The sequence below is a fragment of the Danio rerio genome, chromosome 7 (genome assembly GCF_052040795.2).
Source record: "Danio rerio strain M-AB ecotype USA chromosome 7, GRCz13ab, whole genome shotgun sequence".
NCBI lineage: Eukaryota > Metazoa > Chordata > Actinopteri > Cypriniformes > Danionidae > Danio > Danio rerio.
The window spans coordinates 48,296,865-48,324,571 of NC_141027.1; the positions used below are offsets into that span (position 1 = coordinate 48,296,865).

General features: G+C 35.7%; 1 protein-coding gene across 1 annotated transcript in view; it reads right to left on the minus strand.

Annotated features, from left to right (window-relative positions):
• The window catches only part of si:ch211-186j3.6, a 453,204-nt gene that overhangs the window by 69,563 nt on the left and 355,934 nt on the right, over nt 1–27,707 (minus strand). Inside the window, exon 23 of the mRNA XM_087261712.1 lies at nt 15,419–15,633. Within this exon, the coding sequence (XP_087117838.1) occupies nt 15,419–15,633 (215 nt within the window). The remainder of the gene's footprint in view (nt 1–15,418; nt 15,634–27,707) is intronic.

Here is a 27,707-nt window from a genome sequence, read left to right on the forward strand (position 1 = left end):
CTTCATTGTCGAAGACATTTATTAAATCAAACATTTTTTCACTATAAATAATATTTTGTGCAAAGGAAAAGTCTATCATTGTCAATGAACAAGCTTATTTAAAAGAGTAGGCAGTATTTGTTCAAAGGTACTGTGTGAATAGCATTGATATATACAGTTGAAGTCAGATTTAGTAGCTGACCAGAATAACAATAGAAAGAATATATTAATAATAAAAAGAAAATTTAATAGAAATAAGATTTTTATTTAATAGAAATACATTTCTAAATAAAATAGTTTTAATAACTCATTTATAATAACTGATTTCTTTTATCTTTGCCATGATGACAGTACATAATATGGTAACACTTTTTTTTGATGGTCCATTTGAGTATTAGTGGGCTGTCTGCTTTATATCTGCTGATACTGCTCCTTCCACAGACATTTAACAGACTATAAGAAACTTAGCAAGTACATTTCAACGTACAATAACCCTAACCTAACAGTCTACTTATAATTTAATTTGAATTAGTTAGCATGTAGATGCAATGTAACTTAAATTCAACAAACAGACCATCAAAACAAAGTGTGACCCATAATATTTCACTAGATATTTTTCAAGATACTAGTGTTCATTCTTAAAGTGGAATTGGATTGGACTAGAATGTCTTTATTGTCCCCAAAGGGCAATTAGGTTTACAGCCATAGCTGACAGTTAACAGCAACAGGTCACACTCCAACAACATAGAAATAACAGTAAACAATAAAATAACCATAATTGAATTGTATTTTTTTAAACTTGTTGCAAACAGTAACGCTAGGAACAGTACCAGGGACACATGAAAGTCTCTAAAAATCAGCAGTAACACTGAAAAGATTCGCTAGTCGCTTTTTTGAAACTAGATTTGGCACTAGAGGGGTCTGAAAAGTCACTAGGTTGGCAACACTGGTTGGCAGTGTTTTTGATTAAAGCACTGCGCTCACACCTAGCACATGTACAGTACGGACGAAATGTTCCATTATTCATGGGGGGGGCCCCCGGTTTTGAAAAATAAGTCAAATTAGTTATAGACAGTTTTTACAATATATGATAAAAAATGTATAAAAGAGCTATATGAATAATATAGGCTTCTTGGCATTGATCGGGGGCCCCTAATTGCCCAGAGCCCTAAGTGGCTGCTTACCTCGCTTATTGGTTAAGTCCGCCCCTGCAAATATCTGTTGGACCTTGTCCATCTAGAATAAGTATACCGCCTGATTCTCATCTACTAAAATGGACAGCTCTCTTTATGACTCTTACCTTACACACATGTCCAGTTTAATTCATGTTTATATAGCGCTTTTTACAATGTAGATTGCGTCAAAGCAACTTAACACAGTTCTAGTAAAGTCCAGATTTCTGAGTTAAAGTTTTGTTTAGTTCAATGTGGTTTAAGTTTTACTACTGAAAGTTCAAACACTTAAGAGCAAATCCACAAGTGCAGATCAGAGCTAGCCAGAGGTGACAATGGCGAGGAAACTTCACCAATTGACGAAGTGAAGGGAAAAAAAAACCCTGAGAGAAACCAGGCTCTGTTGGCCATGACCAATATTCTTCTGGCCAATACTGTGATAGATGAACAATTTTTAAAAGTCTTTTTTACTTGTCACCACCATATTACCATACCAGCATATTTCTGCAAAATATAAGAGACTTAATAAAAGGAGAATAAAATGTCCTAAGAAGAGGCCTATCCACATTAAATGTCCCTAAAACAATCGATTCGCCTTTTTACAAATCAAATTTGTTTTGACCTCAAAGATCAGTTTATCATCCAGGATGCTGCGCAGGTATTTATACTCACTCACTTAACAACAATATCGTTTAAAGTAGTAAAGGAATTTAAAGGCTTGACTAGATTAATTAGGTTGATTAGGCAAGTTAGGGTAATTAGCCAAATCATTGAGATGGTTTGTTCTTTAGACAATCGAAATAAAATATTGCTTAAGGGGGATAATATTGACTTTAAAAATGTTTGAGAATAAATAAAACAAATGGGACTTTCTTCATAATAAAACTATTATAGAAAATACTGTGGAAAATTCATAATTCAGGAAATATTCATTTATTTTCTTTTTGGCTTTGTCCCTTAATTAATCAGGGGTCGCTACAGCGGAATGAACCACCGACTTATCCAGCATATGTTTTAAGTAGCAGATGCCCTTTCAGCTACAACCCATCACTGGGAAACACACATACACTCATTCACACATACACTACGGACAATTTAGCTTGCCCAATTCCCTTATAGTGTACGTATTTGGACTGTGGGGGAAACCAGAGCACCCAGAGGAAACCCACACAAACTCGAGGAGAACATGCAAACTCCACACTGAAATGCCAACTGACCAAGCCGAGGCTCAAGCCAGCGACCTTCTTCGATTGTGCTACCCACTGTGCCACTGTGACACCCTCGGGAAATATTTGAAAAATAAAAAAAATAATTTTGACTATATATTTGAATATATATTTGATATTAAATTCCAAAATTTGATTGAGTGTTTGCACTTTTTTAATTACTCTTTAATTACACTTTGATCAAGAATTTGTTAATTACTCCTAATTGCTTAAAATGTTAGGACATACTGTACATTTTTATTCAGCAGAAGTACACCATGAACTGTTATAAAACCTCCCTTTGTGCTTAGTCATGATATTTCAGATTTAAACATTCCAAACAAAAATGCCAATAATTATTTGATAACTCACCTAATTTAAATTCCCATCTAGTCCTGCAGATCCTTTATATTTTTACCTGGCTTCACGCTGCTGAATGAACTCCTAAACTCCTTATAGAGTTTCTTAAACTGTTCCTATCTTGGCAGTTTCCGACAGTCTCATTGAATTTCCTCTCTTCCTGTTCCACTGAAGATGTCTCCAAGCTAATTCCCGATGGGATCAGAGTGTTGAGCTGGAGATAACAGTGAACACGCTGGGTGAGGAGCAGTGCTGCAGTAATCTGGGCTGAGGGGCTCTTTTCAGAGGGAAGCCCCTGAGAACCGAGAACTGCGGCCCTACAATGACGCTGTCACCAATCCTGTCCCAGACATGAAGATCTGTCGACTGAGAGAGAGATCGTGTCTGCTCCAGCTGACATGACATTTCAGGTGGAGCACGAATGAGGTGGAATTGAGAAAGGCAGGCCAACAGAAGCATGATGGGAGTTGGGAAAGAGTGAAAGTCTCTGAGTAAAATCACAGATATACTTTAGGCTAGGACTGGGAGATTTCAAAAATCTTGATTAATTGATAAATTTAACTTGACTATGGTTAATGAACAATTATTTATTTAATTTATTGGAAACAAAAGAAATAATTTTCTGTGCTTTTTATATTAAAAGTATAAAATAAGCAGTATCTCTTCTAAATAAAAAAATATTTTAAAATGAAATAATAATAATTTTCATGTAATGTAGTATTGCATTCCATGCATTACATTTAATGCAAAGTAACAGAGCAGGGTCACATGACTCCACAATGGGTATAGGGAAAATAATAGCAAGCATAGACCTGGAAAAATTAGATCGATTATAGTTCCTGAATGTCAATTATGATTATTTTTCGATTAATCACTCAGGTCTAATATAGGCACAAGCAAATAATTAGTTGTTTTTTTCTAACAAAATCAGGCAACATTAAATTAGCTTGAAACTAATTTGAGTTTGAAGCAAATTTTCTGGAAGATTTCTCTGGCGGTTAAACACATTCAAAGTACAACATGTCCATGTAGATAACATAATAGGTAGATGTGGAGCTGAGGCTTCATTTTCTTCTATGTAAAAGTTCAAACACTACTAAAAAACAAAAACAAAACAAAAAATAGTGGAGAACTGATTCATATGAGAAATTTAAGTGTCACTGGAATTACTATGGTATGCTTAATACTGTAAGGCACCTTCCTTCAAATCAATCCATCTATTATATAAAGTGTTACATAAATAAAGTGAGGGTAATTTAAGAAAATTATTATCAAAACAATATGTTTTTAATAATTAAAACAACCTCATAAAGTTTAACATAATAGCACTGCCATTAATGACCAGATTCAAATCAATGTTGTTGTTATTTTTAAAATACAATGTTATCTATAATCGTTTACATTTAAATAAAGTTTTGACTAAATGTCTTAGGGGCCGATCACACCAAATGCGCCTTTAAGCTCCTAAAATGCAAGGTACACCTCACTGCCTTTTTTGCTGCCCATGTTGATGGTGCGCTTTATGTTGCTAGGCAATGACTCAATCAGCTGGGTGGTGTGCACGAGTGTTGCTTTGATATTAATGAAATTTTATATTTAATAATCTTGTGATATTTAATATATGTGAGTAATACAGCACCAGATAACTCAAAACAGCAACCACTAGTCTCTTCTCCATCTACAAAAGTCTCCGCTGTTGTCTTGACAACACTAACACTGCAGGCACCTCAACAGAAACCCCGCCTCTGCTTTCATTTGATTGGAGAATGAAACAGACGCAAACGACATAATGCGATTTTTCCACACAGAGTTTTTTTTTTTTTTTCACTGCGAGCGCACAGTGCACAAGGACAAAAACGTGAGGCGCAGCAGGCGGATAAAATGCAAGGGGCACAGGGCGGATAAGCAGTGCGCAAAACGCTCGCTGCTGTTAGTAAATCATTCAAAAAAAGGTGCCTCTCAATGCAAAAAGTGCGTTCAGTGTGATCGGCCCCTTAAGCTGCCTTTACACTCTCACGTGGTGAACAACAAATCTGATAAATCTGCGACAGCCACAAGGAGGCGTATTCCGATATTCATGTCTGCATGTCGTGTGCAGTGGATTTATTGGTTTTGGTCTGACCTACTTTATGGTCTGAACAAAAACTGAAGACAGTCTGAACGAACAAAGCAAAACTGCAGACAGTCTGAATGAAAATGCAAAACATCTCTGGCAGTAGGTGATGCTGAAATTCCGCCAAAACGTTTCCCAAGACAAGTTAGTTCAGATGCACATTCCCATAAATCATTAATAAGGCATGCTGCGTCTCTGTTAGAACTTTGCTTTAATGCCGGGCAGTATCTGTTTTTGAAATAGCTGTAATTAGCACCATTTTTTTTTGGCTTACCTAATTCTTACCTGTAACCCTCAAACAAGTACAAGTTGGATCTAAATGCTGCTCCAAACAGTATACAAAGTGTTTAAATCATCTGTATACCATGGCTCAGGTATTTCAAATTTTTAAAGGTGCAGTAGGTGATCTGCTAAAAGGCTATCCGTTAGCATAATATCTTTAAAAACACAGTGGCTGTTTCTTAATTCCAAGAAAGCAGAGAATGTACTCGTGTTCTTGTGGAGACCAGAGAACGCGTCCTGTGGGAAATGAGATGCTGTGTTCTTCCCTGGTTCTTCCTGATGGTCACATGACCTCCACATATTTTTAAAGAGAAATTATTTAAATATTATAGCATTCATGCAACTATGTATTGTTTTCCCCTTTTTTAATGTATACAATATGCATTAAAACATTATAAATACATGTTGCTATATTAGAAAGCTATGCCTTCTGATATCACAAATGCACACCTTAAAAATGTCAGTAAACAACCGACTAGATCAGGGGTGCTCAAACCTGTTTCTGCAGATCTACCTTCCTCCAGATTTCAGTTGCAACCCATATCAAAAACACCTGCCTGTAATTATCAAGTGCTGTTCAGGTCCTTATTAGCAGGTTCATGTGTGGTTTTTATCAGAGTTGGAGCTGAACTCTGTAGAAAGGTAGATCTCCAGGAACAGGGTTGAGTACCCTGCATCATGACATGTAGGAATTACACTTATTACTAAGCCTTACTTACATGCTATTTCAGACCAAATATTCAAAGTAGCTGTAAACAATATAGGGAGCACTTCACAGGCTGTCATTGTTCAAAAATTAACCAATGTGATGGGAATTCAAAACCAACTTCACCTCAGTGAAGCAGGCTAGGCGGAATAGTGCTATGTACTGATGTTTCATTGTTAAACTAAATAAAAATCTACATTATTGATGCTGTAAAAGGTGCCTAATAAAACTGAAAATAGGCTCATCAATCTATTGCTGGAAGATTTTAGTGGCTGAACAACACTTCCGTGCATATAATTCGTTTGTTTAACAACACAATCTACAAAAGCTTTGAGTGACTAAAATAGTGTTTTAAAACAAAACCTTTTCTGTCTAAAAGAAATACTTCAGCCATGGTGTCATCCTTCCTTCAGCGTGCAAAAGTAACTACAATATTGATTCAAGATTTTCAAAAGTTTTGATTCAGCTTTTGTTTTTACCGCTGTCACTCTCTCTCATGTGCTCATGATTGTGGTGCACATGCACGTGCAAACGGCAGATCTGCGTAAACCGGTACGCAGACAGTTTGGGCTACTTATCAGAAATACGGGAATTGTCATCCCAACAAATTCTGACCAGCAAAACAAGTAAAGTTTATTTATAAACTAATTTCGAGTGGATCACATGCTTATGATTGCTTCCAGCCGGGCCCGCATTATTTAATTTATGATTCATCAATCAGATGATTCCTAAGCCACTATAAATACCCTAAGGTTTATATGACAGTCATCTTCGTTTTGAAGAAACCCCCTTACACCCCTACTTCTCGTCCTTTCCTAGATGGGTGGCACGGTGGCCCAGTGGTTGGCACTGTTGCCTTACAGCAAGAATGTCACTGGTTCTAGTCCTTACCAAGCCAGCCGATGTTTCTGTGCGGAGTTTACAAGTTCTCCCTGAGTTTACAAGTTCTCTCACGTGGGTTTCCCCCAGGATCCTCCCACTATCCAAAAACATGCAACTTAAGTTAATTGTCTAATTCAAATCGGCACCATAGAAATGCTCCTAGTAGGTAGTTATCTCTTAAGAGCAATCACTAACTGTTCATCAACTACTACAGCAGGGGAGTTCTCGAGATCTACCTAAGCTCAACTACCCGGGCTTGAGGATCTTATGAGCTCAGGGCTCTCTCCCAGGACAGCATGCCAAACAAGCTTTATAACCAATCATCAGCTAAATGTAAACTCTTGAAAAAATGTTTCTGAAGACAGTCACTTACAGCACCTTTAATCCCTAAGCAAAGAACTAAAAAAAAAAAACTTTACCATGAGTATGTCCGAAAGGAAAAACACACACACACACAAAAAAATGCAAGTACCTGAATCCTCTAATGTGCAGAGAGAAGCGGAGAATAAAAGCAGGTTGAAGGGGCATATGGTCTGCTCTAGACCACTGGCCAGCACCATCCGTGTTACATATGTAAATAATGTCATATACAGGGAACACAATCTGAATAGGTAATTAGACTGCAACACGTTTTAGCTCTCAGAAAAGATCCCTCTGCAGTCACAGGGGGTCGCCTATGCTTTCTGCTCCTCATCCCTAATTCATGCTGGTCTCTCTGCGACATCACTGCACATTAATCCCTCTGTCAGTGGGGGGGAAGATGAAGGGAGGCCGACCGCCTCCCCTCAGATGTCCCCCAAATGTATTTCTCTTTTTAAGCATGTGAAATGGCTTCTCTTTTTGCAGGTCCTGAGGGACGAGCAGGAGGGCCGATGGCATATGAACCCTGAAAACCCCACCCAGTGGCCCTCCCATTTGCGGCTCAGGAAATGAGCTGAAACACTGGAAGTTGAAAGGGATATTTGAGAGCTGCTGTGGCATGATGAGTCTGAGAGGGTTCACTGTGAAGCAGGTTTCTGCAAATTGACCGTAATGTGTGCATCACACTCTGGGTGTAACTGTATCTGTGCGCTCACTTTCATCTGCCAGACACTCCTCCTGAGTGAGTGTCTGTGTGCCCAAAAGCTCACAAACACATTCATAAACACTTAGGAACCAGACATTGCTTTTTTTGTTTTTTTTTGTTTCATTGGCGCAAACACAAACACAGTAGAGATCAAAATTACAGAACAACTTACAGTTTAAAAAATGCTGGCGTCGCTGCAAAGTCCTATTAGAAAGTATCCTGACAGAAGTATAAGAGTCTTTTTTTTATTATATTTCATAAACATTTTTCAAATATTTGTACATGCAGTCAAAATTATTAGCTCTCTAGTGATATATTGCAAATTATGTTTAAGGAATATTAGCAAGGAATTGACAGTAAATTTGACAGTAATTTTTTCAGTAGTTTGACAGAATTTCCTATAATATATATATATTTTTTTTTTCAACTGGAAAAAGTCTTAGTTTTATTTTTACTAGAATGAAAGCAGTTTTAATTTTTTAGAACCATTTAAAGGTCAATATTAATAGCCCCGTCTTGCATTTGCCTTTTTCGTTTGCAAATAACATAGTAAACGATGTACAGTAAACAACACAGAAATGGTGACAAAAACAACGAATAACCACCCATAATTCAACACTATTGTGTCATTAAACTAAATGTTCTCTGTGGAATGTTGTTCTGAGGATTCTTACCCTTCAAAATGTCAAAATGTTCTGTACAACTAACACAAATTTAGCAAATACTTTCTTTATAAGCTTCCTATTGAAAAACAACTAGCTGCATTGGCTTGTAGGGTTGTAGCTTTAGACTAATGTATAGATAGTCAAAATTACTCATGTTCTATTTGATGTAATAGATCGCCTACAAAACAAACCATCATTATACAATGATTTGCCCTAGTTAGGCCTTTACAGTATATTACACAAATATTTAGTTAGACTAGTTATTACTCTGTAAAAAAAAAAAAAAAAAAAAAAAAAATTATATATATATATATATATATATATATATATATATATATATATATATATATATATATATATATATATATATATATATATATATATATATATATTAGATAGATTTTAAAAAATCTTTTATGTTTAGAAATTTGTTGAAAAAAAATTGAGGAAAAATATACAGGGTGGGTTAATAATTAAGGTGGGCTAATGATTCTGACTTCAACTATATATTCTAAAGCACAGTTATTTAATTTTATCCGAGAAACCCCATTTAACTGGAACCTACCTTTGCAGTTTTTACTGACTTTACAAGTCGATAAAAAACAACAAAAAATGTCTAGGCAAATCTTTGCTGAGGAGCATGCTGTGTGAACAGTGAACTTGTCCAAATTTAATTTTAGTGACAGAGGAATGTTTGATTTCAGAAAATCTTTATTCATGTTATAATCACTGTTGATCTTAATTTATTCTAGCCTGTCTATTTTGCTATTTATAAAAAAATAAACAAATAAAATATATACAAATAAATAAATAAATAAATGAACAGTTTAACTACCATGGATCAGTAAATTTTTAATCATAAATAAAACTTCATAAAATTATAATAATGGGTAGCATTAACTAGATAAAAGTGGGTAGCACAATCTCCTCACAGCAAGACGGTTGCTGGTTCGAGCCTCGGCTGGGCATTTCTGTGTGGAGTTTGCATATTCTCCCCATGTTCACGTGGGTTTCCTATGGGTGTTCCGGTTTCCCCCACAATCAAAAGACATGCAGTACAGGTGAATTGGGTAGGCTAATTTGTCTGTCGTGTATGTGTGTGAATAAGTGTTTATGGGTGTTTCCCAGTGATGGGTTGCAGCTGGAAGGGCATCCGCTGCGCAAAACAAATGCTGGATAAGTTGACTGTTCATTCCGTTGTGGCGACCCCGGATTAATAAAGGCACTAATCCGAATAGAAAATAAATGAATAATAATAATGATGATGATAATTATAATTATAAAATTAAAACCTGCAGCTGCAGAAAGCTCAGAGGCTCAAGCAGCTGACACAAAGTAAAATGAAGTAGCAGGTGAAAAGCTCTTTTTTTTCAGAAAAATATTATTTGTTCAGCACTTTTTTTATACATTATATATGTTCATAAACATTAATAGATCAGCATTTATTTGAGACCGTTTGACATGTTTTAGATTACATTTTAACATTTTACATTTAGTCATTTAGCAGACGCTTTTATCCAAAGCGACTTACAAATGAGGACAAGGAAGCAATTTACACAACCAAGAGCAACAATGAATAAGTGCTATAGGCAAGTTTCAGGTCTGTAAAGTCTAAGAAGGGAATTAAGAAGATTAAACATGATATAAATGACATGTTTTGTATCTGTGCTTGAATATCCTCTAAAACCAATGTAAACAACAGCTTTCGCTAAAAGTGCAAAAGACACGAGAATGTTCTTAATGTCCCTGGGCATCTTCAATGTCCACAAGTCTGTTCAGTCATCGGTAAATGACCTCATGAGGCTGCTTATCATTCAATAAGTGTCCTTAATCAAATAAATTAGATTTGTCAGTCTAATTTGTCTATTGATTCGACATGCTCGCCACCCAAATAGTTGTCTAACCTTGAAAAGAAATTGTAACCAGCAATAAGACCCAAGTGACATGAAGTCTTAAAGCGCGTATCGGTGCCCATTTCCATCAAAGGAAATAAATCGAGGAGGAGGTCAGAGGTTGTCTAGAGAAAATGAATCCGGCCTGTAATGAGAAAAAGTGTGTTTAGGAGGAGGAATTAATGCTGGAGGTGTATAAAGACGGTTGCTCTTTAATAAAGACGCCACGTGTGGATTTCATGCTCGTTCCTCATTTTAAAATCCACGCTGCTGCGCCTGGAGCACTTCGACTGATGTGCGAATCACCCAAGGCAAAAAGACGCACGTGCCTTAATATGCATATGGCTTAAAAGGAAAATGTATGTTAACTCAGTTATTTACAAATCTAATTGGAATATCAATATGCCAAGACAGGAGTTTCATGTCAATTTCTATTTAAAACCAAAGATTTTACAGCTAAAATGCCCGCTACTTCTTGACCTTAGACGTGTTGCAAAAGTCACAAATTGCTTTCCAGCCCACTAACAAATTCAAAACGCACTGATAAACAACTCAGAAGTGCCGATGCTCAAATGGACGCAGCAGCACAGGGGAATTTGTGTGGGAGGACCTTGGGTGTGTGAGCACTGTGCAACTGCATTGTAGTATCAGTGTCATGAGTGTCTGTAATAAGAAGAGCAGAGGCGTAAAACTGGCAGGCAGTAGGCCAATGATAAGGTTTAATAGGCCACGGTGAAGAACAGCAGTAAGTAATAAGGTCTGATAGAGTAAAGGCAAGGAGGGCTGGATAGAGAGAGTAAGAAAGAGAGAGAGAGAGAGACTCCAACTGTGGCTACGCTTGTTCCTCCGTCCTCCGCACTGCCATTCATCATTATTCATCGCCCGCTTCCTGCCTTCGTTCCACCTTCCCGTTCATTTTCGTCTCTCACCCAGACATGAACTTCTTTCTCCGTTTAATTCATGTCTGAGCTGCGCCACTTACAGTTCCTCCTCAGCTGTTCCTTCAAATCTGCACCTCTTTTATCTATTTAATCTGACTTTCTTCCCATGCTCTCTCTCTCATCCACTATACTCTTTCTCTCCTTCCATCTCGGCTCTGTCAGATTCCTTTTCTGTTTGCCGCATGTCCTTACTAGACCTACTCAACCCCCCCTCTCTCTCGCACACACACCCCTCTTTCTGGAGCTGGAGCCAGTGGCCAGTTTCAATCTAATTGTCTCTACAGCACTCCTGAAAATGACTAACCAGAGATTGATATTGCAACACATTCACACTCCTCGATCATCACATACTTTATGGATGGTTGGTCAGGACCCCATGTTAACACTTTTTTGACACCATTGGCACCCCTAGAAATAGTTTATTTTTATGGATACTCTTTACAAAAAAAGTCTGTGTTCTCATATTTTGTGATTCATTTGTGTTTTCTGTTTCACCTTTTAATGTGAAAATTAGGCTAAAGTTTAACAAATTGACTTACTGGTTCCACACATTTCTTGATAATGTCCCAACACAAATTAAGTTAATTTAATCGTTTTTACAGGTTTAAGTGCATTGAACATAAAACAAAATTTAAGTTGTCCTCCGCCCAAAAAACTTAAGAAATGTTTTAACTCATATTAAATTTGTTTAAACAAGCAGAAAACAAGTGTTTTTTGAGTGTATACTAACATTTCTAGTAGTTTGAAACAATATTTAGCTAATAAATATTGCATAAGAAATATCACATGCAGAACAGGATTAACAAAGACTAAATAGATCTTTCAAATGAGTAAAAATGTCAATAAAACCTTGAAACATCAACATTTGACAGCACCGATCAAGTACCACACACTCAAAATAACATTGGCTGTTTGTTCAAGCTACTTATTAAAAATGAACTAAAACAACACACTTTTTGAGTTTTTTAGGTCAACTTAATTGATTAATGTTCAGCCCACTTAATTTGTACAAACTAATAAGCTAACTTAATTCATTCATGTTGTCTCAACACAAATCAGTTGTGTGAAACCCAGCATTTTTTTTTACAGTGCAGATCAATACAATCAAAAGCAAAAAAAAAAAAAAAAAAAAAAAAAAAAAATTAACAGAAACTCACATGAATCACACAATAGCAAGGTGTTTATTAAACCTCACCACTTTCCAACACGATGAAACAGGTAACAGACTCTTAAAAATATTGTGACAGATGTTTCCTGCAAAAACTGGTCAGAAAACAGTATAACATATTAAAAAGTCTTGTTTTCCTAGACTATATACTGTATACACTAATGCGGTTTCAATTAGAAATGTCATTTAAAAGTTTTACAAAATATCATTAGTCTTTAACAATGCTGCCAAAAAGGGGAGCACCTAAAGTAAAAGGTATATGATACTATTTTACCATTTTAGTCTAGTTGGCCACATGATAAAATAGTCATAATTTTCAAAAGCTTCCATTTTTACAGAAAATGGCATCTTTAAGTTTACTTCAAAGAGCATTTTTAAAAAGATCCGTTTTGTTGCCTAAAACACTGCATTAGTGAATGGAAGGTCAAAACGTAGAGAAAAAAATACATCTTTTGAAATCAATCAATAGCTTTATGTGAAACTGTTTTAGTGAAACTGAACACAGTCATATGTTCAATAGATAAATCCAAACATTATTTGGTCACTAGAGTCAAGAGAGCCTAGCACTAGAGTTTCACGATAATACATACTGTAATGCAATACTTCTGAGTTTGTTGCTCATAAAAAATCATTCAACTCGTCTAAAAAAATGTTGTTTAATCTCCGTTACAGTATCTAATGTTTATACTGTAAAATGCTCAGGTTTAGCATTAGGGCTTAGTTTAGATGGATATAACTGTTTAAAGAATGTGATGTACATTTGAAGTCAGAATTATTAGCCCTCCTCAATTATATGCGCCCCTGTATATATAAATTCCCTATTGTCTGTTTAACAGAGATGTTTTTCAACACATTTCTAAACATAATATTGTTAATAATTCATTGTTATTAACTTATTTTTTAAAATATTTTTCTTATCTTATTTCTAGATATTTTTTAGACACTTCTATACAACTTAAAGTGACATTTAAAGGCTTAACTGGGTTAATTAGGTTAACTAGGCAAGTTATGGCAATTAGGCAAATCATTGTATAATAGTGGTTTGTTCTACATTCATTCATTCATTTTCATTTCGGCTTAGTCTCTTTATTAATCTGGGATTGCCACAGCGGAATGAACCGGCAACTGATCCAGCATATGTTCAACCTAGAGGATGCCCTTCCAGCCACCACCCGATACTGGAAAATGTTCTGTAGACAATCAAAAAAAAAATAAAAATAAAAATGCTTAAGTGGGCTAATAATATTGATCTTAATTTTTTTATTTTTGTTTTTATTCTACCCAAAATAAAACAAATAAGACTTTCTCTAGAAGAAAATACTATTATAAAATATACTGTGAAATATTCCTTGCTCTGTTTAACATAATTTGGCAAAAATTGGAAAAAGAAAAAAAAAAAATCACAAGAGGGCTTAGAATTTTGACTTCAACTGTAGGTTATGCCACTAAAATGACTTCCAGGGCCATATCATACACCCGGCGCAAAAGCACAACCTGTGTAGGACGTGATTTGCTGCTATTTTCAGACCAGCGCAATTGTCATTTTCACATTTTGTGCCACATTGTTTAAATAGCAAATCCATTTGCTGGTTTGAAAAAGAGGTGTGCTAAGACACATTATTGGCAAATGAAATAGACTGCACAACTGTCAAATAAAAAAAGTAGTCTAAGTAATTTAAACAAATAAATAAAGGATTAAAATGTTACAAAAATTATTTTTTTCTACATAAATATAAAAACCACTACTTCTATACTTCATCTCGGGGGGCTTTATTCAGTTTATTCATGAAAATTAGTTGTATAATGTTATTATTAGTAGCATTTATTATTTGCATATTTATATTTATAAAGTATAAAGACAGCAGTGTCTGCTAAGTGACTAAAATGTAAAATAATATTCATTAACAAACTTAATATTAGTATACCTTTAACCATTACAAACTAAATTAATGTCGCAAAAACAGCATGTTTGTTCATGTAATAGCAAACAGTTCATTTGTCTTTCTACTCCGGGGGATCAGGGAGCAGACTGACAGAAATCCAAAGATCCCTGGCAGTCCCAAGCTCCGCACTGAATTTTGTTGCAAAAGTGGTGTTTGACCATTACTCTCACCCTGAAAGTGAAGCTCACACAGATCCCCACCACTTCACCACTCTTTCCTGCAGGAGCTGTCTTGAAACCCTGTCCACAGACGCACACTACACTTTATCTTCATCTTTCACTCCCTGTCAGTCTCTTATTCTCACCTCAGATCCGCTGCCTGCCATCCATCCATCCCTCCCTCTTCATGTTCCCTCCAAATGTTCAGAACTGATCACACTCACACATGGCCTTATCTGCTGCTTATCCGTCTTTACCAACACATCATTGAACCAATCGAGAGCAGCAAAGTCTCCAATGAACGTATGCTCGGCACGTAGGCTGATCTGTGAGTTCATTAAGGCTCTAAATGTGTATGCCCCATTGTAATCATTCTCCCAGATGAATGACAAATAAGCCTTTACTGATATAATGAGAGTCTTCGTTAACCCCTAATGAGCTACAACAGCTGCACAAACAGCAATCCTGCAGAATTTATGACACACACATGCAAACAAACGGAAATAATGCGATATTTTTATATTTTGTTCTGAGCTTAGCTTGTTATATGATAGCAGATCTCCCCTGAGTAAGAAAATGTTACAGCAATAAAACTTTTTTTTTTTTATTAGAAACACTAAATCCTGCTGGAGAGACGCAAAGGAGTCTCTTCATCTCTTGCTGTCTAAAATAAATATATTATCCCCCTTTTCTTCCTCCCCATTCCCCTCTCTCGGTATGCAGTCCAACTGGGAGATGAGAAGATGTGCCAGAGGTTCAGTTGGCGATATGAAAGAATGATGTAGACACTGAAGCAATGTTCGGTCTTAATGCACATTCACAATACCCTTCCCCTGCCTCACGACCCGCGGCATGACTGTGGTGATCGAGTGTGTGTGTGGGTTACCTATGGCCATGAAGTCCTCCGGTTCCCATGGCTGGAGCTGAGAGAGAGGTCCGCTGTAGAGCAGCAAACCATCTGCCACCTCTGTGATGAACTCCAGCGAGAGGTGGCTCTCAAAGCATGGCCTTATAGGGGGAAACCAAGCATAGCCGTTGCCATGGAAACTGTGTTTTGTCTGCTGGCATTCGGGTCCCTCAAACTGAGCCGGGCACTGGCATCTATGGTATGCACACAGGAAATCAAAAGCTCTTATTAAAAACAGTACGAGTCCGTTTTTTCTTTCTTTCTTTTTTTTTTTTTTACACATGCTACTAGACTGTACTGGACCCAGAAGGAAAATAAAAAATAAAAAGAGACAAACAGATTTAGTGTAGTCAGACAGCACAATCTTTAAAAGCCATGAATTCAAATGTAACAAACTTAAAAATATATCTATAAAATATATATTTTTAAGCTATATATACAGTTGAAATCAGAATTATTAGCCCTGCTTTGATTTATTTATTTTTTTATATTTCCCAAACGATGTAACAGAGCAAGGAAAATTTCACTGTATGTCTGATAATATTTTTTACTTCTGGAGAAAGTCTAATTTGTTTTATTTTGGCTAGATTAAAAGCAGTTAAACATTTTTTATTAACCATTTTAAGGTCAAAATTATTAGCCCCTTTAAGCTTTATTTGTTTTCGATAGTCTTTTAAATGTCACTTTAAGCTGTATAAAAGTGTCTTGAAAAATATCTAGTCAAATATTATTTACTGTCATCATGGCAAAGATAAAATAAATCAGTTATTAGAAATGAGTTATCAAAACTATTATGTTTAGAAATGTGTTGAAAAAATCTTCTCTCCTTTAAACAGAAATGAAGGAAAAAAATAAACAAGGGGGCGAATAATTCAGGGGGCTAATAAATATTCAATATCAATATCATGTGATATGGCCACATTGCACTGTTACGAGTGTGATATTGCATTTGTACAACAGTTTGATGGCATAATCGTGTATATAAAACAGAAAATCAAACACAGAAAGTCTTAAAAATGTTTTTGAATGAGTAACTACTTTCTTCTGCCATTCATTCACATCTGCAGTTGATGTCAGAACAGCAGAAAACGTTGCTATGTCACAAAGATCACTTTAGAGCAAGGGTTTGAATGATTCTAGCGTAATTCCTAAAGTGAAGAAAAAACAGGTGATTTTGCTCTCATTTTAACATTATAAGGCTGAACAGCATGAAATGCTGTTAGTCTACAGATATTTTTTCAGTATTTCTCTGTTGAAATCAGATTATCATTATAACTAACCCTGAAAAGGCTAAAGCAGTGCAAACACTACCATATTACTGTTGTGTTTGCGATTAAGGAAAAACGCTAAACACATGCAGGCATTTCTTCTTTCTTTCTTTTTACTGAACTAGTCTACAGTAATGAAAACAGAAGACTCATTAGAAACAGACAGCCAACCAAAACATACTTCAGGGTTATACAAAGAGTGGCCAACACAAAATACATACATTCCTGATTTGGGAGTCCCATCTCACACTCAACACACTCTTTTACTATGGTATAAATACAGCAGTACAAGATACAAAAGCGAGCGAGCGAGAGAGAGAGAGAGAGAGAGAGAGAGAGAGAGAGAGAGAGAGAGAGAGAGAGAGAGAGAGAGAGAGAGATTGAATGTGACAGTTTAATAATGATTTGATCAACTCTGTTGCCAAAACCAACCATCTTTGCTCTGCTAAATATGACAGGCTGACAGATGCCTTATTTAAAATAGGCGCTATCATTATAAATATGCTGCACAGTTGCAAGCTAAACAACAACATACTTACCTAAAAAAGCCTCAAAAGTACAATATGTTATCCAACAGCTGCAATATTTGTCAAATTGTAGTGATTTTATTGACCTTCTGTCACTTTATGTTGGCAGAGTAATACGCAAGATTGAGGAGGCTATAAGCTATTTATAGGAATTTAAGGAAGTTTGTTTTTAGCATTTATTTAGCTTTAGCATATAATTAGCTTTTACTTAGTCATGATGATAACATATAGACAGCATAAGCAACAACATAAAATAAATTAAGCATGGATGCCATTAACACATTAACATGCTTGTTTTTTAAGGTCATGGTGCTGTTGTTGTGTTGTGTTGCATCCACAGTGGACAGCATTATCAGATTGCTAATTATCTGAAATTGATTAACATGTCATCAGTCTCAATTGGTACATTTGGAACATTCACTCATTGATTCATTTTCTTTTCAGCTTAGTCTTATTATTTGGTGTCGCCACAATGGAATGAACTGCCAACGTATGCAGCATTATGTTTATGCAGCAGATCACTGCAACCCATCACTGGGCAACACACATACAATTTTGCACTCACACACATGCACTACGGCCAATTTAGCTTATTCAATTCACCTATACCGCATGTCTTTGGACTGTTGTGGAAAACAGAACTGCACAGAAAGCCAACTGACCCAGACTGGGCTCAAACTGGGCACAGCAACCGTCTTGCTGTGAGGCGATTGTGCTTACCAACGTGACACCACTCATAAACATGTAACACATAATTATTGATATTTTATTCATGCAAGATATGCGAAGACTGAGGAAATGGACCAATAACTAAATAGCAGAATGCAATTTAAAATAGCATGGGTATTAATGAATAAATGTGAGCCTTTTTATATTCAATAGATTTCCCTTATTATGGACAATACCCTATGGGCATTTGGAGAGAAAAATCCACTTAGAGTAACGAGAAAAAAAAGAAAAAAAAACACTTCCTCACATATTAGTCATTGCATTTATTCATTAAATGGTTATATTAAATTACCAGAATACAATTTATACTATCCTACAAGCATTTAATTTACAGTTAAATGAAAATAAATAAATGAATTAGAAATCTTCAAGTGAGAATACTTGTGTTTGAGTACCATTTGCACATCCTACCATGCTACTCATTCATTTTCTGCTCAATAATAACTAATAAACGTGCAAGGACACCTGTTGTGAGCAATGAGGTTGTTTGTCAATTGCATAAACTTTTGTTGAACCCTTATGTTCTCATTAATGTAACACATAAATGGGCGTTAAAAAACACAACATTCAAGTTATATAGCAGAATTTATGCAGAAAAAAATGCACTATGTGATGCCATGTTTTCTCTGGAGTTTTCATGTCATTTCAGTGTTTCATTTTTAATTTGTCATTTAACATGATGGTAATAGTTTGATTGTGGTGTTTACATGTTTGTCCAGCACTTCAATAGTGCGACTAAAATTGGCATACTCCAAATGTCTTAATTCCCTTTCTGTTTTGTTTGATTATGACCTTAATCAGATTAAACGAATCAAAAATCTCTGTTTACATGGTAGACTCTTAATTAAAGTATTGTTTTAATGTCTTAAACTCTTACTATTGATGTCCATATAAACATACTCACTGTTCCTACACTCTCAACTCATAACATAAACTCATAATATAAACTTTAAATGTTGTTTCTATGGATATTACCGGCAAATTTATATAAACAGTTTATTTTTATCTATTTTGGATCAATTATTTTTTTCATTTGTCACGTTTAATACATTTGCTTCAACTTATTGTATTTTTAAGAAAGAAAAAAATAACCTAAAAGGGACTTACAGTTATAGTTAACATAGACGTAATGCTGTTTACAGTTACTTGTGAAGCAAAATTATGCTAAGCCAATATTAATCTAAACAAATTATGTTAAATGTTGTTAATATTTTGTAGCGAATTAGCTCAAGAGGGAAATATTAATAACTAATCATTATTAATATAATGTCCTTGGTGCCTAGTTTTTATAAGAATGGTGTTGTACCACATTTAAGAGCTGAGGTGATCAATGAGAAGTTCACCTTCCCAAGAAAACTTTTACGATTATGGGTAAATCATTAATTTAATGAGTCTAAACAAACTTTTATTTTAAAAAGTCTTTTATTTTGAAAAATGTTCATATTCTCTTCGTTACATCTTGGTCACTTGAGTGCCAAAATTGAACCCACAAGCAGCAGAATGAGAAAGAAACAGACTTCTTTGGAAAGTTTCTTTGCTTAGGGGAAAAGGCTCAGTGAATGACCCACGAACTGCCAATCGTCAACCCATTTGTCAACAAATCAGGTGAATCCACCATGTCTGTGCAAGAAGATCAACTGATGGAGATCCCAAATTATGGCTGTCTTTCAGGGGCCTTTCGCATGTTGTGTCTTTTCTAGAGTTCGCACAATTTCGTTGTTTTAAATGAAGGTGTGCAGCATGACGTGCTCACAACTTCCAGACCAATTAAGTGACTCATGTGACAAAATTTTATTGATAATGGAAGAAATACATTCCGGTAAGACTAAATATTTCAGACAAACACAGAACTCCAAAACACTGCAGTGCTTTGTAATTTTTTCCATAAATAAAACTTGTATCAGAGTGACAGCAATGTTTTGTCAGCTTGTCTTCCTCTGGGAAAACGGTTGATGGTCGCCTAGCAAACACCTCCACCCCGCCCCCCAACGTTTGACGTGAAAAATTGTCAAGCGTTGACCGGTCTTCGGTGATAAAAAGGTTGATGACCACTGCTCTAACTGACTGACCAATCCCAACAGACTTGGCCGACTGACCAATCAGAAAAGAAAGAGCATTTCAGTGTGGAAATTGTTGCTGCTGCGATGTGTAGCATGACAAAAAGAATGCCTTTTGAACTTTAAATCATGTAAATGTATTCTAGCAAAAGCTTTTCTCATCAGCAGAATCTCCCAAACACCATTCCTCGCAGAACAGTAAAACTGGAACCCACTAAACCATACAATACCAGTCTGATGCTGTGCATCTCTTTGCCATCAGACATTTCCATATGAAAGATGCTCTTCATATGCATACGTATTGGCATGACTCAAACAGTAATCAACAGCTCTCTTGTTCTGCTTTCTGACGGATCAGTCCCACCTGTTGCGTACACTCTCGATTCAGCCCACAAACAGCATCATCTGCTCAGAAACATCAATGACAAATTGCTTTTTTTTTGGTTTGCCACCCAAGCACTGCTGTGCCCTCAGATCCCCTGCCTCACTGCCTCTTTGGCAAGTCTAATCATAGTCTTTGAAAAATGCATGGGTCTATCGTCATCCTCCCTCTGTGTGTCTGTCTTCTTTCTGTCTTTGTTTCTTTCTCTCCTCTCACTGTCTCCCTCATAGCTGAAGTTCTAATTGCCAGATTGAAAGGGAAAATGACATGGGATGACGCCCTCGGTGCACTTATGACAAATGAGAGAAAGAAAGACAGTCAGGCAGGTCAATGCATCCAATAAAGCAATCAAACGCATTACGGGAGCTCTAATTGCATTGTGCGGTAGTCAAAACTACTCCTGTGTTTACTAAAACAACATGGCACAGCAGAAGATGAGCGAATATGTGTTTATAGGACTGACCGTCACACTGCATGGAGTTCTGATCACTGCCAAATCTATTCTAGCAATTCCAGCAGCAGGCAATTTTTCTGTCGACGTTGAACATAAAACTGCTGCGTGACATGATATGATTACAGCCATTTAGATCATGTGTGATGTTTATTGCACAGTTATGAGCAATAGTAGGTGTGTCTACTTGTAGACAGGGTGTGAATTACCGCAGAGTGGTTTGAGAGGGATTGACCATCTCCAATTAATCCTCGAAATATTCCAAAACAAACTGTATGAGTGGTTTAGCCCTTTAATTGTAAGAGACCCTCTGATCTCTATCTTAATTAATAATATTTATAATTAAACTATTATAATAACTATTGTGAAGTTAGGATTGGCATAATGCATTGTTAAATGTTAAACTATTTGATAATAAATGATATTTATTTAATTGATAAATGATGACTAATAAATCATGTACAAGTAATGTTCACTCATATGTTAGCAGATTAAGAAATGGTCTGTTTTAAAGTGTTACTGAGTTTCTTCCCTGCAGAATAAAACAAAAACCCCAATTTCAAAAAAGTGCAGGGAGTTTTTCCTTTTAAATTCATTCTCATAAGATGCCAAAGTTTACAGGAATCTGTTCAAAGATTTCAGATGGTGTGTCACACAGTCATTCTCCACTCATCCATCAAGCGTGTTGAGATGGATGCACGTGCGGTATGGAAGAGTAATGCGCACCACAGAGAAAACTTTCCATGATAATGGCACAGATATTACATTTCTAATGTTGGCCCATTGATTACTGTCAGCCTCACAGCGAGCTGGATTTGGACAAATTTCTAGCCTGGTGCGACTAATGCTCTCCCAAGACACAAATCCAGCAAGACAGAGGAGCCAATCTGCTTGCAATAAGACAACATTTCAAACCGCCCGAATCGATACAATAAAGTAACTCCGTCTGGGGAAAGATACCCTTTTAAGCTAAAGTTTCACGGCGAAGACCCTCTTGAAACTGTGTCAGATGACTTCTGTTTAGGATTGAGTAATACATAAACCCTGCGATCTGGTTGGAGTTGGTCGTCAGGGTTTAAGGGATGGATGAAGGGGGGCTTTGAGTGGCCAATTCAATGTGGAGATCAAATTATTTGACAGGATCAATGAAAAAGACAGTCCCACTGAAGCAAAAGAGAAAATTGATGCTGGTCTGAGAAAAGGCTGAGCAAAGGAGCGTAAAGATGTAAAGCAAAATGTTTGCTGATCCTGCATTTTGAGTTTCTTCAGGGCATGTTGTTTGCGAGCAAAAAATGTTAAATAGCACAAAACAGTGCGAACGGCAAGTTTGACAGCTTTTTTATTCCCCGAAGACACAACAGCATTTGATAAACATCAGCAGGGTCACAGATCTTTCTAAAGCAGAAAAAAAACTGGCTTCTGTCCTATGAAATCCACTGGGGTCAATGTGAGCAATATCTAAAACATTAAGAGTGTCTGTGCGAGTCACTGATAGAGAGAAAGTGCCAGACAGTAAAATGTTTTAAAATAGAAACACTTCATCCTCCATTGTAAAAAAAAAAGAAAAAAGAAAGAAAAAGGCTCAACTTTATTCTGCTTGATGAACTAAATCAGACCAATTTATCTCCTTGAGTGAATCCTGGCCTTAATATCAAGCATGCTGGCTGAACAAAATCCTCTTACTCCCTCTGGTCCGTTTCACCCCTTTCCTTTCGCTCATTTCCTGCCAGCATAAATAGCAGGAATCCACCGGTTAGTTTGTGAATAACCAACCATAATCTCCCCCCTCCTGCCCTCCATTTACAAATCCACCATTAATCCTCCTTGCTGACTATCTACATGTTGCTCCTTAAATATTGAGGTCCAGGCCTGAGGGGAGCGATGAGGCTGGAATATACAGAATATGTGTATCTGCATAACAGAAATATGCAGTCTTCCAACTGTCTTCCAATAAAGCTCTCAGACTACACTGCAAAAAAAATAAGTAAATAATAATAATAATAAATAAAATAAATAAAAAATCTCTTAAACAGTATTTACCCAGTAAACAAGCAATATTTAAACAAACATTATGTGTTTGAGGGGTTTTTGATATTTTAAATGTGCACTGGATGATATGTGTATTGAATTCTTAATTAATTTACTTGGTAAGTAAATTTACCTTGTTTGAATTTCATGTTTTATATTTTAATCATTTAATTAACGGTGACATAAATACATAAAAAATAAATAAACAAATACATATATTTAGCCATTTCCCCTAATCTAAACCACTTTTATGATTGAATTGTACTGATAAACATTTATATGCATGTCTATTGATAAACTATTGCCACATGAAAAATGTATAACTTTTATTTACAACAACAAAAATAAAAATTATGGCTATCAATAAAACGTGTATATATTGTTTGGAAACTTTTCCAGAGTAACATTTATGCTGTTTAAATGTTTTTTTATTAGAAATAAATATGTAAATTCAATACAGCAGAAGCTACGTTGTTCGTAGTGTATGTGTGTGAGCGAGAGTGTATGTGTGTTTCCCATTGATAGGTTGCAGCTGGAAGGGCATCCACTGTGTAAAACATTTGCTGGATAAGTTGGCGGTTAATTCTGCTGTGGTGACCCCTGATTGATAAAGGGACTAAGTCAAAAAAGAAAATAACTGAATGAACTAATTAATGTTTCCCAGTACTGGGTTGTGGTTGGATCTGCTGCGTGAAAAATATGCTGAAATAGTTGTGGTGTTTCATTCCGATGTGGCAACGTATGAAATAGAGACAATGGGCTCTATTTTAATGATCAAGTCGCAGTCTAAACAGCACTTTTGCTATTTCGAGGATGGACAAATACGCTTTGTGCCACGGCGCATGGTGTTAAGTGCAAAAAATTGTTTCAAAAATATTTCTTAATTCACTTCTAATTTCCAGCAAATGAATAAATAAACAATATTAATGAAGTTTGGTCAAAAAGCGTTGATCAAAACGTTTTAAAATTTAAAACAAAAAAGTTATATCCAAACACACATTCTATTCTTATGCCCCATATGGTGATGCATATGTCTCCAAAACCCAACAAGTGGACAAGTCTAAACTTTTTTTTTATTAAAACAAATATAAAATTGCATATAATAAATAATACTGCTAATAATAATAACATTATACAAACGCAAGTTGTCATCAATAAACTGAAAAAAAAAAAAAAAACACCCTGACATGAAGGCTTAGAGGTAATGGTTTTTATAATTATGAAGAAAATAAATACTTTTGTCACATTTTATTCCTTTTAATGTTTTCATGTGTAAAAATGTTTGTGTATTGCTCTACATCTTGTGTATATTAAGCAATGTGTAAGAGTTTGAAACTCTTGGAACACCCATGAGTTCACAAAGTGGCGCAAATGGATTTGCTACTTAAACAACGTTGTGCAAAACATGAAAATTACTGTTGCGTTGGTCTGAAAATAACAAAAAACGCCCAAAAAAGGTCTTGTGCCTTATTGCACTGCGTGTATGGTAGGGCCCTAAGGCAAAGGAAAAATAATGAATGAATGAATGAATGAATGAATGAAAGAATGAATGAAAGAATGAATGAATGTTAAAACTGACTAGCCCTACATGCTGTCACTTGTACACAATAAAAGCTCCACATGCGATTTAGAAAAAGGCTTGAGCCAATAGTAGTAGTCAGATGCTGTTTTTAGTTTTATTATATAATTTATTTATTTACAGGACTCTTCTAAGCAGAGTTTATACTCTCTGAGTAAATGCGTTTGACATCGACCTATTTTCCTCGCTGAAGTACATTTACAAAAGCTTTGTAAATCTACTTCATCAGTTAAATTCTAATGAAGTACAGACACGGTACACGGACTGAATGTAAGTGACTCTGATTCTATTTATGATATTCATGAAGCACAGAAAAACAGACAAAGACTCTTAAGAGCTAAACTCCCAGGATTGCTGACGATTTCATGCATGTGAATCACAGCGTTTGAGCAGGACAAAACAGCAATACGTCGCAGGACTGTCTAAGTCTCTCTTGACACAGAAATAACCAAGCAGTGTGAGCGAGGGACCCAAAAGCAATTTCATTCTGCCAGTGCAAGATATTCGTATAGACCATGTCATATCAATGCATACAAATCCCTATTTTTCATACAAATGTCTGTGTTTGATAAACCATTCCGTACGAGTGCATGCAGGACAAATAAACATTTTTCATAAAAATACTGATATTTGAAAACTTAAAGCACACACAAACACACACACATACAAACAAGCATACACACACACATATATATATATATATATATATATATATATATATATATATATATATATATATATATATATATATATATATATATATATATATATATATATATATATATATATATATATATATATATATATATATATATATATATATATATATATATATATATATATATATATATATATATATATATATATAAAGCTAAAGGCTGAAGAAGACCGGAAGGTTGACGTAACACAGATGCAACATTAAAGTTGTAGCCTGCGGACATTATTAGGATTAGAGGAGGGCTTGAGGCATGACGTGCTTTGGCCCACAACTCCAGCTCAACACATTACATGCTCGCTCGGTCTGACCGCTGCAAATCCGTGGCTTTACTTTCTTCTTTTAATTAAACCACTGAGAGCTAAATGAATTTTGCCATATTTTTAAAGGTGATTAAAACGAGGCGCTTGGAAATGTACTGTATGTCACAATGCAATGCTGAGCCATTGCATGTACATTCAGTCCTGGCAGAATCTTATATAGTGGTTTTATTGAGGCAGATCTTTCTATGATGTAACTATGTCTCACACCGTGCCGTAGACGAAAGATTAGGAGCAAATGTGTAATAATACTCGGATGATGAAACAGGTTTGTGCTTGCATGGTGGTTCAGCGTGGTTTCGGTAGGTGCCAGATTGACTGAAGTAAATGGTCAACACATAAATTATACAATAGGCAAATGTGAGATTTCATTTTTTTATATATATATTTTTGTATTTAAATAGCCCTTTTGGAAAATGTCAGGGCGGTATTTATGTTATGTTCATCGCTCTGCATTTTTAATTTCCCTTCGAGAGGGAGAAGTCCTGCATCTCATGAGCAGCGATTAGAACACAACTCACATCTGCAAGCAGCACATCTCAGATATCATTAGGAGCTTCCACATGGCAGCTGCTCTCTTGATTTGGATCTAAATCAACCCATACATACTAAAACACAGCGCTTTATAAATCACTGCTAAGCAGTCCTAGCAAACTGTTACACCATCTTACCGTATGGTATTGTCACCTCGCATTAAAGTCAGGACTGACAATAAATGTTATTCATACACAAACTTTTCTGCCGTATGTTTTTTTTCACCGTCTGTCTCTGTCATTTTCAGGTCTATCTTGCCTTTAGGAAAGAAAAATGTAAATGTGAGCAACATATTCCACTGCTGAGTTGATGAGCTCCTCAAAATAGTTCTAGCCAATATTTTCAGCAATATAACACTATATTTAGAAATACACCCAAAAATGCAACGTAAACAATAAATATCAGGTACCATATTAAATGTAGGGTCAATAAATACAATTTTAAAATAACGTGCTGATATGCAAAATTCAACTCTGATGTTGAACACTTATTTTCTGGAACTTTCAGTTCTGGGATTTGTAAAAAAAAAAGTTTCAAGACACTTTAAATTACAAGTATGAGCCTACACTGGGGGGGACGCAGTGGCGCAGTAGGTAGTGCTGTTGCCTCACAGCAAGAAGGTCGCTGGTTCGAGCCTTGTCTGGGTCAGTTGGCATTTCTGTGTGTGTTTGCATGTTCTCCCCACGTTCGTGTGGGTTTCCTCTGGGTGCACCGTTTTCCCCCACAAGCCCAAAGACATGCGGTATAGGTGAATTGGGTAAGCTAAAATTGTCCGTAGTGTATGTGTGTGTATGGGAGTTTCCCAGTGATAGGTTGCGGCTAGAAGGGCATCCACTGCGCAAAACAAATGCTGGATAAGTTGGCGTTTCATTCCACTGTGGCGACCCCAGATTAATAAAGGAACTAAGTCGAAGAGAAAATGAATGAATGAGCCTAAACTGGTCTCATGGTTTGGTTTGGTTACAATTATCATGCTATCGATTCGGTTCAATTCAATATCTCAGTGCATCACTGACCATGCTTTTCATAAACAATTTTAGATTTTACTTCACAGCACAAGAATTCTTGTAATAAAAAGTTTAATTTGAAGAGTTATATAAAACTATAAAACTATACATATGTCTGATAAGTTTTTATACCAATGAATGATGAACAGATATTGATGTTTCTCAATGTTTTTATGCTACATTATTTGATTATACCAAGCTTAGTGTACAATGTTTGCAATGTTTACATATTTCCAATTAATCTAAATCCTAAATATCAGAAATTATAACAGATTGTTAAAATTTAATTAATTTCAGTTGTAATGTTATTGATTAATGCACTTACTTGGTAAGAATTGGTAGAATTTACATAATTCATTTTCTTTTTGCTTAGTCCCTGGTTTATCAGGGGTTACGACAGCAGAATAAACTGCCACTTACTTCACAGATTTATATATTTTTAATTTTAGGTGGTTTCTATAATGTGTTTTATGTTTGGTAAAATAATTTCTAATTGCATCTTCAGTGATTTTTCAACTAATTACATTGTCTTGTCCCAATTTGGAGGTTTTTGCAAAAAAAAAAAAAAAAAGATTAAAAAAAGAACTGGTGGATTTAGCTGGCTTTGACGCAAAATAAAATTTACCTTGTTAAAAACCAAAGAAGTGTATAAAGTTACATTTGAAAAACAG